The sequence below is a fragment of the Poecilia formosa genome, unplaced genomic scaffold, assembly GCF_000485575.1.
Source record: "Poecilia formosa unplaced genomic scaffold, Poecilia_formosa-5.1.2 Scaffold89, whole genome shotgun sequence".
Classification (NCBI taxonomy): domain Eukaryota; kingdom Metazoa; phylum Chordata; class Actinopteri; order Cyprinodontiformes; family Poeciliidae; genus Poecilia; species Poecilia formosa.
In genome coordinates this window covers 1766526-1779786 of record NW_006800028.1, presented here as the reverse complement: position 1 = coordinate 1779786, position 13261 = coordinate 1766526, and the positions used below count along the sequence as shown (strand labels likewise).

Genomic DNA, 13261 nt, shown 5'->3' with positions numbered 1-13261 from the left:
TCACACTCTTCTTTATACACTTCGATTGCATGTGCTGCTTTGTTGATCCGTGGGAGAGTTTTTGTTTTTTTTTAGGCTACCACACAATAATATGTAATATAACGTTTTATTGCTCAACTGAGCCCTTCAAACAGAATCAAAATACAACTAAACATCCACTCACAAAATAAATGACAAAAACTGTTCTGCAAAAGAAGAAAAATATGGAGAAAAAAAAAACCTGTAACAAATTAAATATAAGTAGGTAAAAAATAAAACTTGTGTAAGTCTGCGACACATTTTAAATGTGAAGCATTATAACTATCAAGAAAAAATAAACAGAATTTCACAATCAAGAAAAGGATTTCTAAAAAAACAAAAATGCTTTCACCCCCACAGAGTCCTGATCTCAGAGCGACCATGTCAGAACGAAATGGAAGCATACTCACCCCATCTATGTGGTAAAATGTTTGCATTCATTGTTGTGTCAAATGTTTAATCCACAAAGAACATATAGACCGTGTACATATATTTTTATGCAGAAGTTAATGATAATCAGCTGTATGTTATAAATCATAACAGCATGAGAGGAACCTTGGCCTCAGCAGCCCCCAGTTTTCTTCTGATCTGTTGGCTTTTCATAGCTCTTTGGTTTTTTGGCAGGCAGAGTTATTACTACTATGTTGGCAGTCAACTTGATTAGAGAGTTTTCTCTCTTGCCTGGCTACAACAGTGTTGTCAACAAGTGCGCCATGACTTATTTTATGGTCTTTTATTGGATTAACCCTCAAAAAAACTGTTTCCAATTTATTTTTTTCATATAAGAGACTTTTAAAACTCCAATTAGCTTGTCCTGGTCTCAGCTTACTGTTGATTCTTTTCTAAATGAATTATTTCAGGTCCCCTCAGACTTGAATTCTTACTATATTAACACATTATGCATAAACAAATTTAAGATGGATTTTGCATGATGCATAAAACAGCCATACTGATATTTAGTCTTAGCAAATATGAATATGATATACTTTTGAAAGTTTACTTTTAATTGTGTATTTTTAAGTTGTTTGGCTAAAAAGTCTTTCTAATGTGCTAATTTGGTTTGATTATGTTGTTTGCTCATGTTAAAAGTTGTTAGATATTAGTTTTCTGCCACATATAAAGTTTTGTACACATGATCCTACTTTCGTAGGCCATAGCATTTAGTTTTGGTCTGTTTCAACCAGAGAACCTTCCTTTGCATGTTTGTCATCCTTCTTTCTTGCCACTCTGCAATAAACACCATGTTTATGCTCAAAATCAATTTACAACTAATAGTAATCCAAACAACATATGTTTCCACTGAAGCTGTGGATCTCTGCAGCTCCTCCAGAGTTTCTCCATACTACTAGTAAATAGATAACCTGTGAACGCAGTTGGTAGCACCAACTGTATTTAGCCGTATAAGAATAAAATGGGGTAAATATGAATGCATGCCACACTTTTCAGAGTTTATTGGTAAACATGTTTGAAAAGCATATATCATGTTCTTACACAATAATGTGGTTACTTGAGTTAGTCAATTACATGACATCTCCAAAGATAAATACAAGTTTGAAGTTGCAATGACACAACATCTGAAAACGTTTAAAGGAACGGTGCTCTGTTAATGTTTGGAGCAAAGTAACCAGGGAGAATTCGGCTTCGGAAGTCTGTAGTACCAATTCTTTCTCAAAAACTCATGATGGTCCCTGGTGGAAAATCCATGCTGTTTTGTAGAAGCGCTCGGTATTGTGGAAACTATTCCTAGATTAATAACATTTGACAGCTTTCAAAAGGTCCTGATGGGCTCTGTGTTGCTGCTAATTCACAATCAACAGTCACCTGCTGCTTTCTGTGCAAAACCAGTTTAGACTTTTAAGACTTCTGTTTAATGCCTGCTGACTTTTCTCCACCCAAATACGCTCCATTTTATGCACGTATTAAGAGATGAAATGTTTAAATTACTGTTTTGTTGGTTTAATTTATCCATTAATTTACTGCAATGCTCTATTTTCCCAGGACACTGAATGTTATTAGCAAACACTGGTTTCCAAAGTACAAAATGCAACAGTTTAGATTTATTATTTAAAATGTCCTCTCTTCATTCTCTATGCTTCAGCTTGATGTCGAATTTTGTTATATGTTCAGTTCTATTTACAGTCCTTACAGTTGCAAAAGCTCTCCTAACATTCAAAGCGAGGCGAGATGAATACACAGGACAAGTAATGGTGTTGTAACCAGGGGCAACAAAGGTGATCGAGAGTCTATCTATTGGGAATACAACAAGGCTTTCGAGGCAGCCGTGTGCCGATTCCATGTGCCCGCTTACGTACGTACAATAAAAGGAGTGCATGTGTGCCCGTCTGAGTGTGTCCATGCAGTCAGATCATCTCTGAGTGCTGATGACAGGGTAGATTTTTCATCTGAATGGATGAAAGGCCTGAGTTATGATGGTGTCCATATGCAGGTTCCCTCCTCGGACCACAAATGGAGCAGCTTGGACTCTTTATCATTATTAGCTAGCCTCCCAGAGCTCCGACAAAACACAGGGCTGCATACGCCTTTCCCCCTTGCCTCTATTTCATTTGTCCATTAATGCCATTTTCCTTCTGCTGCTCCCTGCTCCATCCTCTACCTGTTTCTTCCCTCGAGAGCAGCTTCAAGGGGCAAAGAACATTTTAGGATTTATGATCAACAACAGCTCTAGTCTCTGTTTTGAAGAATACGTTTGAGCTTTCTTGTGGAAGCTGAATACGAGCTCATGAAAACGCATTAAGATGAAGGTTTTCTTTTCCGAGATTTAAATAAAAGTTACAAATTCAACACTACCAGAATTTTACATCACACCTTCCCCATAATTTTAGAAAATGAGATGCCAAAAAAGCTTAGTGTGACCTGAGACTAAGATCAGTATTGTGCATAAATGTGTCCAAAAGAATCTGCTCATGAGTGGAACTGAAATGTTTACAACATTTAATTACAACAATCTGTCTGTGCAACTAACAAACACAACAACACGGCTCTGATACTAACAAACTAGTTGTTTTAAAGTTTTCAGGGTTGTTATTTTTGCCTGCTTTTGTCTATGAGCTCTGTCAGCTGACCTTTCTGTCAGCTGACCTTTCCTGAGCTTTGCCAGTGTCTTCAGATACTTTAGCATCCGTATCACCCTCAACGACCTCAGGTCAACAATCACTACCTCTAGAATAAACCAGTCCTTCGGTTTTTTACACCTCGATGTACACCGTCACTGGTATCAAACTCAGACTCGGCTATTATCTCCAGTTTCCTGCAGGATTTTTTGGCATGTGTCGCAAATTAGCATTCCACAATCAAGAGAAACTTACGACAAAACAGACACATATTTGTGTCTATATAAATATCGACTGCAGTTGAAGCATTTCTTCAGAACAGTGGAGTACTGTGTTTGGAAAAAAAATTAAGTACAGCCAGTGATGCATGGCGGCCCTCTAACAAGGTTAAAATAAAAGCCTTGTCATGTATGTCATACATTTTAGCTTCACATTTTTATTTAAATACCATAATACAGTGAAACTGTGGTATTTTCCTCAAGGTTATACCATCAGACTCCTGGCATATGCCTCTTCAACAGGGATATTGGCCCACAGTCATCTCCGGAGTGATTTAAACCTCACTGAATGTTTTTTTCATTTTATAATCTAAGGTGGGCAGATTCATCACCGCCTTCTGGGTTTTGATGAGCGTTTAGAACGAGATCATTTGGTATCAGCCTCAGACTATCCCTGGGACTTCGTAGGTACACAGGGGTGTTATTGATTGTTCCAGAAGCACCTCCAGTCCACGCGGGCAGGCGAATCAGTCAGTGAGAAAACACGCTTTCAGCTGGCAATCTGCCACCGGAGGATCACAGCAAGTCGTTTCCTGCTTTCCACAAATCTTATATGCCTAAAGACGCCATAACTCCTCTCACTCATCCCTCGCAGTGAGCTGCCACTGATATTGGATTTCTGCCCTTTTCAGATTAAAATCGTTCAAATACAATCTTGTGGATTCTGGCCGTATTAGAAAAATGTGCTCCCGTCAGCGTTCTGCAAGGCGGATTTCACTTAAACCGAGAATGCACTGTGAACTATGACCCAAGATCTCACACCGTCCTCACATATCCCATCTGTCTCTGATGTGGACAGACTCTTCAGAGCTGTAACTCGCCCACGACTAATGCTGCGATTTGCTGAATTACTTGCATATGGAACCAGATTGCTCTCATCTTTGGATATCCTCAACTCTGTCAAATTTTACCTCCTTTTTGGACTTTTCTGTTCAGTCTCTCCCTTTTGCATTGATCTAACGGGAAACCAGTGTTGTCCACAAGAAATCCAGGCTCCGATCCAATTCTGTCGCTCTTACTTTCTCCAATTAGCTGCCTCAGACAAAGACGAAAAGCTGACATGAACAAAAAAGTAAAAATTATGACCTCCATTTCTGTGAATTTCCTGTGTCCTGCACTCCTTGATTAAGCTGTTTTTTGTTGTTGCAGCAGATTAACAACAAAGCCCTGTCCCCTTCTCCCTAATTCTCTCTAAGATACAACAAATCAACTCCCAACTCACATCAGACTTGTGGCGCAAATACAGCATTAGTGAATATCTTTTTTTCTGCTGGAAAATGTTTTGATGTCTTCATTTTCATCGACAAACAAGACAGCTAATCAGTCATGTCAGGGAGGGCAAAGTTTTCACTTTTCAGTTTCCCCCCTAGTCATTTGGCTACAGAAAGTTAATATAGATGAGGAAAAGATTAATGTCCTGACAGTGAACATCAGCTCTGGTTTTAAATGAAGGCTCTGCTGCTCCGTATGCACTTACACACAGCTTACACTAAAAGATAAGAAACGTTGAATGCATTTTCTATCTTTAGCAACAGGAGGAAAATTAACTGATTTGCATACGATATGTTTTGTCGGCTAATCAATTCAACTGCATTATAACAAATAAGATGTAGTAAGAATATACATCTGTTTCAACTGCTATGGATTTTTATTTCATTCTGTATTGTTTAGGTTGCTTCTACCTTTCATATGCCGACGTGTGGAAAAACGTTGGAAGACTCATACGTCATGCACTTTTAAACTTTTGTTAAATACATTTTCAATCTGAATGTGCCACCGGAGGATCACAGCAAGTCGCAGCGAATTCAGCATGATGCGCAGTCAGTTCAAACTAGATATTTATAGTTCACTGTTTCATGTTTTACATCAGTTATACTTGTTGCCTGGCAGGAAAATGTCGAAGTCAGAAGCTCACATACAATAATGTTCTATTTGGTAGAATTGCCTTTTATACTATGTAACAATATGTTCTGGCTATTCCTCTACAATTTTAACTTCCTTGAATTTTGTCCCATTTCTCTCGACAGAATGGGTGTAACTGAGTACAGACTGTTTTCGTCTTCTCTTAGCGGGCTTATCTTTGACTCTTTGGTACACGGCTTGTTTTACTATGGATAATGACAATGTCTTACAGATTTAAGTCAATGGTCTTTTGTTCTGGGGTAGAAACACACATTCTGCAACAAAACACGTCATCCCTGGAACAGAGAATCTAGTAGCTGAACTACATAATGAACAGACATTCCCGTGGTGTTTCTAGTGCATGTAATTGTTTGGACAGATGAATATAGCACATTCTGGAAATAGTGCCCATGATGAAGTAGACTTGTGGATGACCACTATTTCATCTGATTTGTTTTTCTTTTTCCATGATGTCCACAATGAAGAAGTGTGTTTCAGGTGTGCCTTAAAAGTACATACATAAACGTGACTATAATTAATGTAATATAAATTAATTGAGTAGCCTTCTAAACCATCACATTATCTTCACTTTTAAAAGCAACAGAAATCTTTGTTAACAAAATCTTCTGATTTAAAAAAAGAAATGATAAAAAAGAATCTCAGAAAAAAAATGACATCCTCCCTTTTGTAGGATTAGTGACAAAAGATAATTGAGTCTGAGTCAGTGTTTTCAGTTTGGTTCTTTGTGTTCTTTACAACCCTATTATCGTAATACCATGCCACATATGTAATCCCTGAAAAGATTAGACAGATTAATATTATGCAGTAATCAGATATTTCCCTTTTGAAAAAAATAGTTTTAATTGAATTTTGATCCCTTTCAGTAATTTAGTAATTGGTGAATTGTGCGAAGAGAGAACATGTACAATTGAAAATGGTTACATATTAATTCAAAATACTGAAATTGTTTGCTAAATTTGCTAAATGTGATACTATTGTAAAACTAATGATGAAAATGAGTCGAAATGTGAAGAATGGCCGAGGCAGAATCATGCTTTGTCATTGTTTTAGCACAGGAAGGATGGGTGTACTTAAAAAATAAAATAAATAAATAAATAAATAAATAAATAAATAAATACATGGTATCAAAAAGTACAAACACCACGTGGAAAAATTCAACTTAAGACATCAGACTTGGTGCAAATTGGTCTTTCAAATGTACGACGATCCTAAGTATAGTGGCAAACTATTTACAAAGTGGCTTAAAGACAATAAAGTCTATGTCTTGGAGCAACCATCACAAAATCCTCACTTCAGTCCAATATAACATATGTAGACAAGCTAAAAAAGCTCTGAGAGAGCAATGGAGGTTTACAAACCGGACGCAGAACAGTTCTGTCAGGAGGACTTTACCAAAACATCAACACTTTTTTGAGAGAAGCCTGTGGAAAGATAACCGATATGTTTGAGCTCATTCACTCAGTTTAAAAAGCAAGTCTACCAAATACTATGGAATGTATGTAAATTACCGACTTTGAAAACTTTCTGTCTCTGGTTATTCTCACGTTTAGCAAATAGAAACAATTGCATTTACTGATTACAGGCTGATCTAAAACAGGAAACATTTAGCTTGGTATATTGACAGGCATTGTATGCAAATATTGGGTTTAGGGTTTATGTAAGGTGATGAAACACACTGATAAACTACAAGAGCAGGCCAGACAATGAAGGTGGCGGATGATGAAGATAAAACCTGCAGATGAATTGGCGGATCCAGTAATGTCATTTCCTTCCAATATTCCTCCGTCAGCTTTACATTTTGTCCTCTAAAGTGATTGTCCAATCCATCAGATTTATCTCCTTTGCTTTTCATGGGGACCCAAGTCCGACAAAAAGGCAGGTGGAATATCACGTCAGATGGCTTCATGGTGGATGACTTTAATATCCGCAACAGTAGCCAGCGAGGCTATACACTAGAATCATTCAATAGCCAATGAAGCCGCAGGCCACTAAACCAATATGGCACACTATGGCAAAATGGATGCGTTCCATGGAAACCCTGTCGGTCGCAGTGTAATTTAATCCACCCCTTAGGACAAGCATCTCTCAACAGAAATGGGAAAAAAAAAATGTTGGAGACTTTGGGGGGGCGGGGGAGAGGATACATTTTATAACTGTACACCAACACCCATCCATGCTCCCAAGTTGCAAGACTTTCATTTCACCCCCCATCTCATTTTGGTGGATTGCAAATTGGCTGTAAAAGCCAAATAAAATCTGGTTACCTTATAGCAGACAAATGGAGCAAACATCAGGTTGTTAAAAGGACAGAGAGGAAAGATACAGACTGGTTTGTAGGCACACACAGGAGAGACACCACTGAGAGGGCTGTGGGATTTGATGTACTTAGCACACCTCATCTCGCAGCTATGAATTACAGCCGAGAATGGTCAAAGAGCAAAACATGAAATAAATACAGCGCAGAGCTCTTGGCTGGCTGTCAGGTTAACTGCTTCATAAAGAAAGGTGCCAATTTATAAAGCAGATCAGAGTTTGGCTCAGTTTTCAAAAATAACGAGGGAAAAATGCGAAGGAAGCAGGCAAGGAAATCGAGCCACAGCGCCTTGCAAAAGTAGCCATACATCCTGAATGTTGTCACATTGTGTGAAATTGCCACCACAAACGTTAACATACTTGCTAGGGATTTAACGTGATAGACCAAGACAAAGTGTGGAGCAGAAGTAAAGTGATACATGGGTTTCCCTTTGTTGTTGGGTGTTTTCTGCAGAATAAAAATCTGAAAATATTTCTTGCATCTGTATTCTGCTGTCTTTACTTTGATATTCCTAAATAAAATTTATAGCAGAAGTCGATTTGTAAAAAGAAGCATTTGCTGGGTGCAATAAAGCTTTTCTTTCTCACTTTCTCCATGTCAGGGGTGAGAAACTCATTTTCATTTAGGCCACATTAAGATCATTAATGTTTTCTAGGGGCCAATTGTGGTAGAATGTATTAATAAAACTGACTAAACTGTTAAAATATATAAATTTCTCCGTATCCTCAGTGCTTCTTAAAACTAAATGATATTTAACATCTTTCAGATTAATGTAACTACACATACACAGCCGTTATCTCAAAGTTTTATTTAAACAACTTTAGTGGGCTGGATTTGACCCGTGAGTCTTGAGTTTGGCACATGTGCTCTAAAATCAAGCATTACATCTGTTTTGCAACAATCAGGATATTCTTGAGACCGATGTGTTGTAAAGAAACAACAGCAAACGCATCACCTGACAGTGGCTCCTCTGGCTAACCGTGGGTGTGGTCTGTGGTGGGGAAAAACAGCTCCATTCCATTCTACTCCATTACCCTGGCTTTGATAAAACCTAATTTCCCAGGGGTTTTAACTTTAGATGAACTCAGTTTGGCTCAGTTACACTGTCAAAGAAGCAGACGACGTAACATATACCATGAGCAGAGCAGGAGGCAGAGGATGAATGCAGAAGACGGACGGACGGACGGACGGACAGGCCCTCCTTTTTGAGATGTGGTTTTGTGCAGCTGGGAGAAAGTGAGCTGTAACGTTCAAACCGTCTCAGTTTGGACTCCCCTATGAATTCCACATCCATTTTAGGGAAGAAAAAGATTTTTCTGTGAGCAACAGAAATGGTGTGAAAAGCCTGGCTGAAGTATTTGCTAGGATCGCTGCCACGCCACTCTCAATGCTCTGAATTGAGCACACAGAAAGTCGGGCTGAGGAATAGTATGCCTTTGAGAAACCTTAAGTCTGGGAAGAGTGGTGCAACTCTGTCAGTCAGGTCAAGTTACGTTATGTTACTTCATATTTTTCACTACTATAAATGTATGTTTTTTTTATGATGCTGTTTGTTCACTAAAACTGTGTGTATTCTTGTGCTTCAAACTCAAATCAATGCTCTACTTTGAGTTTCTCTACCAAAGATGAGAAATTAATTATACATTGAAGTTTGTGGTTGCAATGTGTCAAAATGTTATATTTCCTTTGTCAAAGCTTTGTATGCAAGGATGGCAGGTACTCACAGATGTAATAATATTCTCTGCCTGGTCGAAACTCGAAGCCCAAAGAAAAGGGAGTGAAGAGCTGGAACTTCTCTGAAAACTTTAGCGGCCCGTTCGGGGAGTGCGGCCTGTTGCACTCCCAGCGCTTGAAGCCCTTGGCGGTGTGGTCGCATGTGCTGTAGCCGTCGTAGTTCACCATGTAGAGGACATAGCGCTCTGTTCGCTCCTCAGGCACAGGGTCCTCATAATGAGGACAGTAGACATCCAGGTAGTCATTTATGCACACATCGATGTGATAATCACCACGGTGGAACCTGGAGGAGAAGGAGAACAGAAAGGGTTCACATGTGCTTTAAAAGTTGCCTGAACATTTTTAAACTTCATTTGAATTCAGAATAAACTCAAACTCCTTTTATATCCTCTTGTACTTGAAAAATTTGTAAGCACACGCATTCTCGTGGTCCAATACTTTTAGATGAGTTGGTTTATCTATAAATCTTTTTTCCTGCAATACATATTTACTCACACATACCAACCGCATTCCATCTAAATCATAGCAATCGAGGATCTGGCCCAGAGAAAATATCCAAGCAAGTAAACAGATTTTTAGATCTCTCAAGAAAATGAAAACGTTTACTTGAGGGTATGCTACTGCAAAAAAAAAAAAAAAAAAAGTGTGAGTGTAAAATAGACCTGGTCAGAAGGATACAGGATTGCAGGACGGCAAGACCGTAAATGTCACGATAGGAAAAATACGGAGCCAAACTGTCTCCGAGGGCTGTGCAGTGAAGCATCTTTACAGCGGCAATGATCTAGAACAGGCTGTGCAGGGTCACGGGGTTGCAATATGTACAGGGAGTTTCATCAAAGGCCACACACTGTCACCGTCAGCACACACACAGAGACTATTTCTTCTCTGTCACCCATCAAACAGGCATCTCATCTGTGGGCCAAATTAGAGCTGTTTCCGTGTTGATCGCATATCAAGGAGGGTTTTTCATTCATTGGTCACTGAGCAAAAATTGTTTCACATCTGAAATTCTTCAGACTGTAATGTTGATGCACACTATGACTTGTATGTACACAGTTGCCAAGTATTCATGTTCATGGCAACAAATTAAAAATTTATATACTATAAAGATTAAGTAGCACCATGATAAATGTATTGCATGTATTTTTGTTCACTTTTATTCTTGTGGTCATGGCTAAATAAACTGGTGGTTTACGGAGTGCTGTATTCTAGAATGTTAATGGAATGTTTAATGGAAGGAAAAAATACAGTAGAAAATTAGCAAAAATAACAGAAATAACCACAGCCTCACTCCATTGATGAAGTAATTCTTCTAAAAGCAACAACTTGTTGCTTTTAGCGAGCATGTACTAAGTGCATATGCTGTTCGGTATATGGGCATACTGTTCAGTAGGCTGAGATTTCTATATTAAAAATCTAATTTTAATCTCAAGGAACATTCTTATTTCTTGAAAAACTGAATTTGGAGATTTTTAACAGCTAATCATAAAAAAACAAAAACAAAACACTGATAAATATTTGAGACATAGCAATATGTGATGAATCTATGTGTTTTACTTCTCAAATTTAATGGCTGAAAAAACTAGCTTTTATTCTAATCTCAAGAGACATACTAAATATATTTGTTATCTGTGGCTAACTGAAAGCCATGCAGGGGACATGACTTAATATTTCAGACCCACCCTTCGATGTTATAACACAACAAGGTTACAAGAAGTTCAAAAAACTCTTAAGAAACTCTGCAAGTGCTCTAATTACATGCAGAGCAAGCAAGAGACATAAATAATTTTATCCTATAAACTCCAGAGCTTCAAGATTTATGGTTATAAAGAACTAAGGCATGCTAATGAGTCCTCACAAGATAGTGAAAATTAAAGCAGAGGGGGGGGGAAGATTTATTGATTTTTCAATAAATGTTTCAAACATCCTCAGATGCTGGTGAAAAACATATACATTATAATGTCATAATTTCCTTCATCTTTCACTTTACTTATTTGCTTTATGTTGTTTCAGTGAAACGTCCAACTTCTGACACCAGCGAATTACTCTTAAAAAATGCCGTTGGAGTTTTTCCCCTCCAAAAAATATATGAGATTGGAAAAGTATTTGTATATCAAGATTTTATTTCTGGTTCTTTTGTGTTATAGTTAAGTCCTAAGTCCTTCCTTCCTTGGTGTAAGAGGTTCTTGGCAAACGCCGACCCTGCTGCCTGAACATGCAGCAGACATGGGAACTCATCGGACCCGTCAATGTCTTTCTATCTGTAATTGTCCAGTTTTGCTGAGCCTCAAATGTAGCTTCAGGTTTCATGTTCTACGCTTGCAGGAGTGGAGTCCTGTGTGGTCTCCTTCTGCTGTCGTCTATCTGCATCAGAGTTTGACATGCGGTGCACCCAGAAACAGTACCCTGCAAACTTGGCTGTAGCAAATAGTTGTTTGAGGAAATATTCCCTTTCTATCACATTGAAAGAGTCAGTCCACTCTATTCTGATGTCAACAAGGAATTGGATGAGCAAACCATGAATGTGGTCTGCTCATTCAGAACAACATAAATACCCTTTCTCCCTCATTCTGATGCTCCGCCAATTGTCTTCACCACATCTAGATGCCCCAATGCTCTGAATTGCTGCCATATGACTGGATGATTTGTAAATTTTACCTAATTAAGTAGTTGGTGAGTGTACAGAATGTCCTCTTGGTTTTCTAAATAAACATTAAGTTCTGTAAAACCACTCTGGATGCAGGCTGCGGATCGGCGCGAGCGGGTTCCAGTGCAGAGATCCAGCACGACCCAAATTCACTTGTTCTGAAGATCAAATGGCAATTTGAGCAGAATACGGGCCGGGTGCGCTCACTTGTCACTTCGGCTGAATGTTTGGATAATGGAATGTTTAATGCAACAATCAATCTACAAATTGAGCCAAGCCATCTCTCATGATTGTCATCATGCGAGTTCCTCAGGCCACTGCTCTGTATATTAATGCACATCTGTGTATATATGAGCATGAGCCAGGTTAAAAAGTTGTTGTCTTTTTCCCCGCCCTTCTGTTTACCCATGTAGGGTAAATACCAGGGTAAGGGTGTTTACAGCTGAGCCAGTGAGGAACTCATCTGTAACATTTCATTTAAAACATGTCTGTGGAGGTCCAGGAAGAGCCATGCATCTCTCTTACTGCTTCAAAATGTCACCGACTTGATGGTCGCATCCTCCCATCCGCTTGGCCCGGCTTCTGTGTTAGTGCACACACTGTTTGTGTGCGTGCGTGTGTGTGTGTGTGTGTGTGTGTGTGTGTGAGACAGCATGAGGATTACAGCGAGAATGCATGCGTGTGTGTTTGTGTGATGTTTTAGCTGCCCTTCTCTCTGTGCCTCAGCAGTCAGAATAGTAGCTGGTGGCCCTGACTGCAAATGAGCCAGAGGATGTTTGGGTGAATGAGCTCATAAAAAGGGACAGGACAGGCATTTGTAACATGCCTCACAAACACGCACACAAAGTGACACCTATGCGGCAAACACACCCACCTTACACCTGATGAGCATTCACAAGCAAGCATCGGGTTTGTGTTATCAGTTGAATGAACTGCCAGGAAAATAAATAAATAAAATTGGCAAAGGAGCAGCAGTAAGACAGCCAAAAGCTGCTAATGGCACAAAGTAAGAAAGAGAGTGAGAGTGGGAAAGTGACATGAGGTGGGGAGAAGTGAAAGAATCTGGTTCCAAAAGACAAGGCAGGACACAAAGAGGAGACGGCAATACTGCTGATTCCACTGCCAGGCTCTCTGTGAATGTGTGCAGGATTTATCCAACCGTACATTCATCGTTTTTGGGAGATTTCCCCCTAAAACTGCATGCGCATGGCCTGATAGTGTGAGCAGTCAAGTCCGTTTAGAGAAAATCTTGCATGTTATGGATTTGTTTTGTTCA

The 13261-nt window shown here is 39.1% G+C and overlaps 1 protein-coding gene across 2 annotated transcripts in view; it reads right to left on the bottom strand.

Annotated features, from left to right (window-relative positions):
* efna5b (ephrin-A5b) overlaps positions 1–13261 on the bottom strand; it is a 114438-nt gene that overhangs the window by 14811 nt on the left and 86366 nt on the right. For both annotated transcript variants that reach the window (XM_007557583.2, XM_007557582.2), the window contains exon 2: positions 9329–9621. In XM_007557583.2, coding sequence (XP_007557645.1) covers positions 9329–9621 — 293 coding nt within the window. The remainder of the gene's footprint in view (positions 1–9328; positions 9622–13261) is intronic.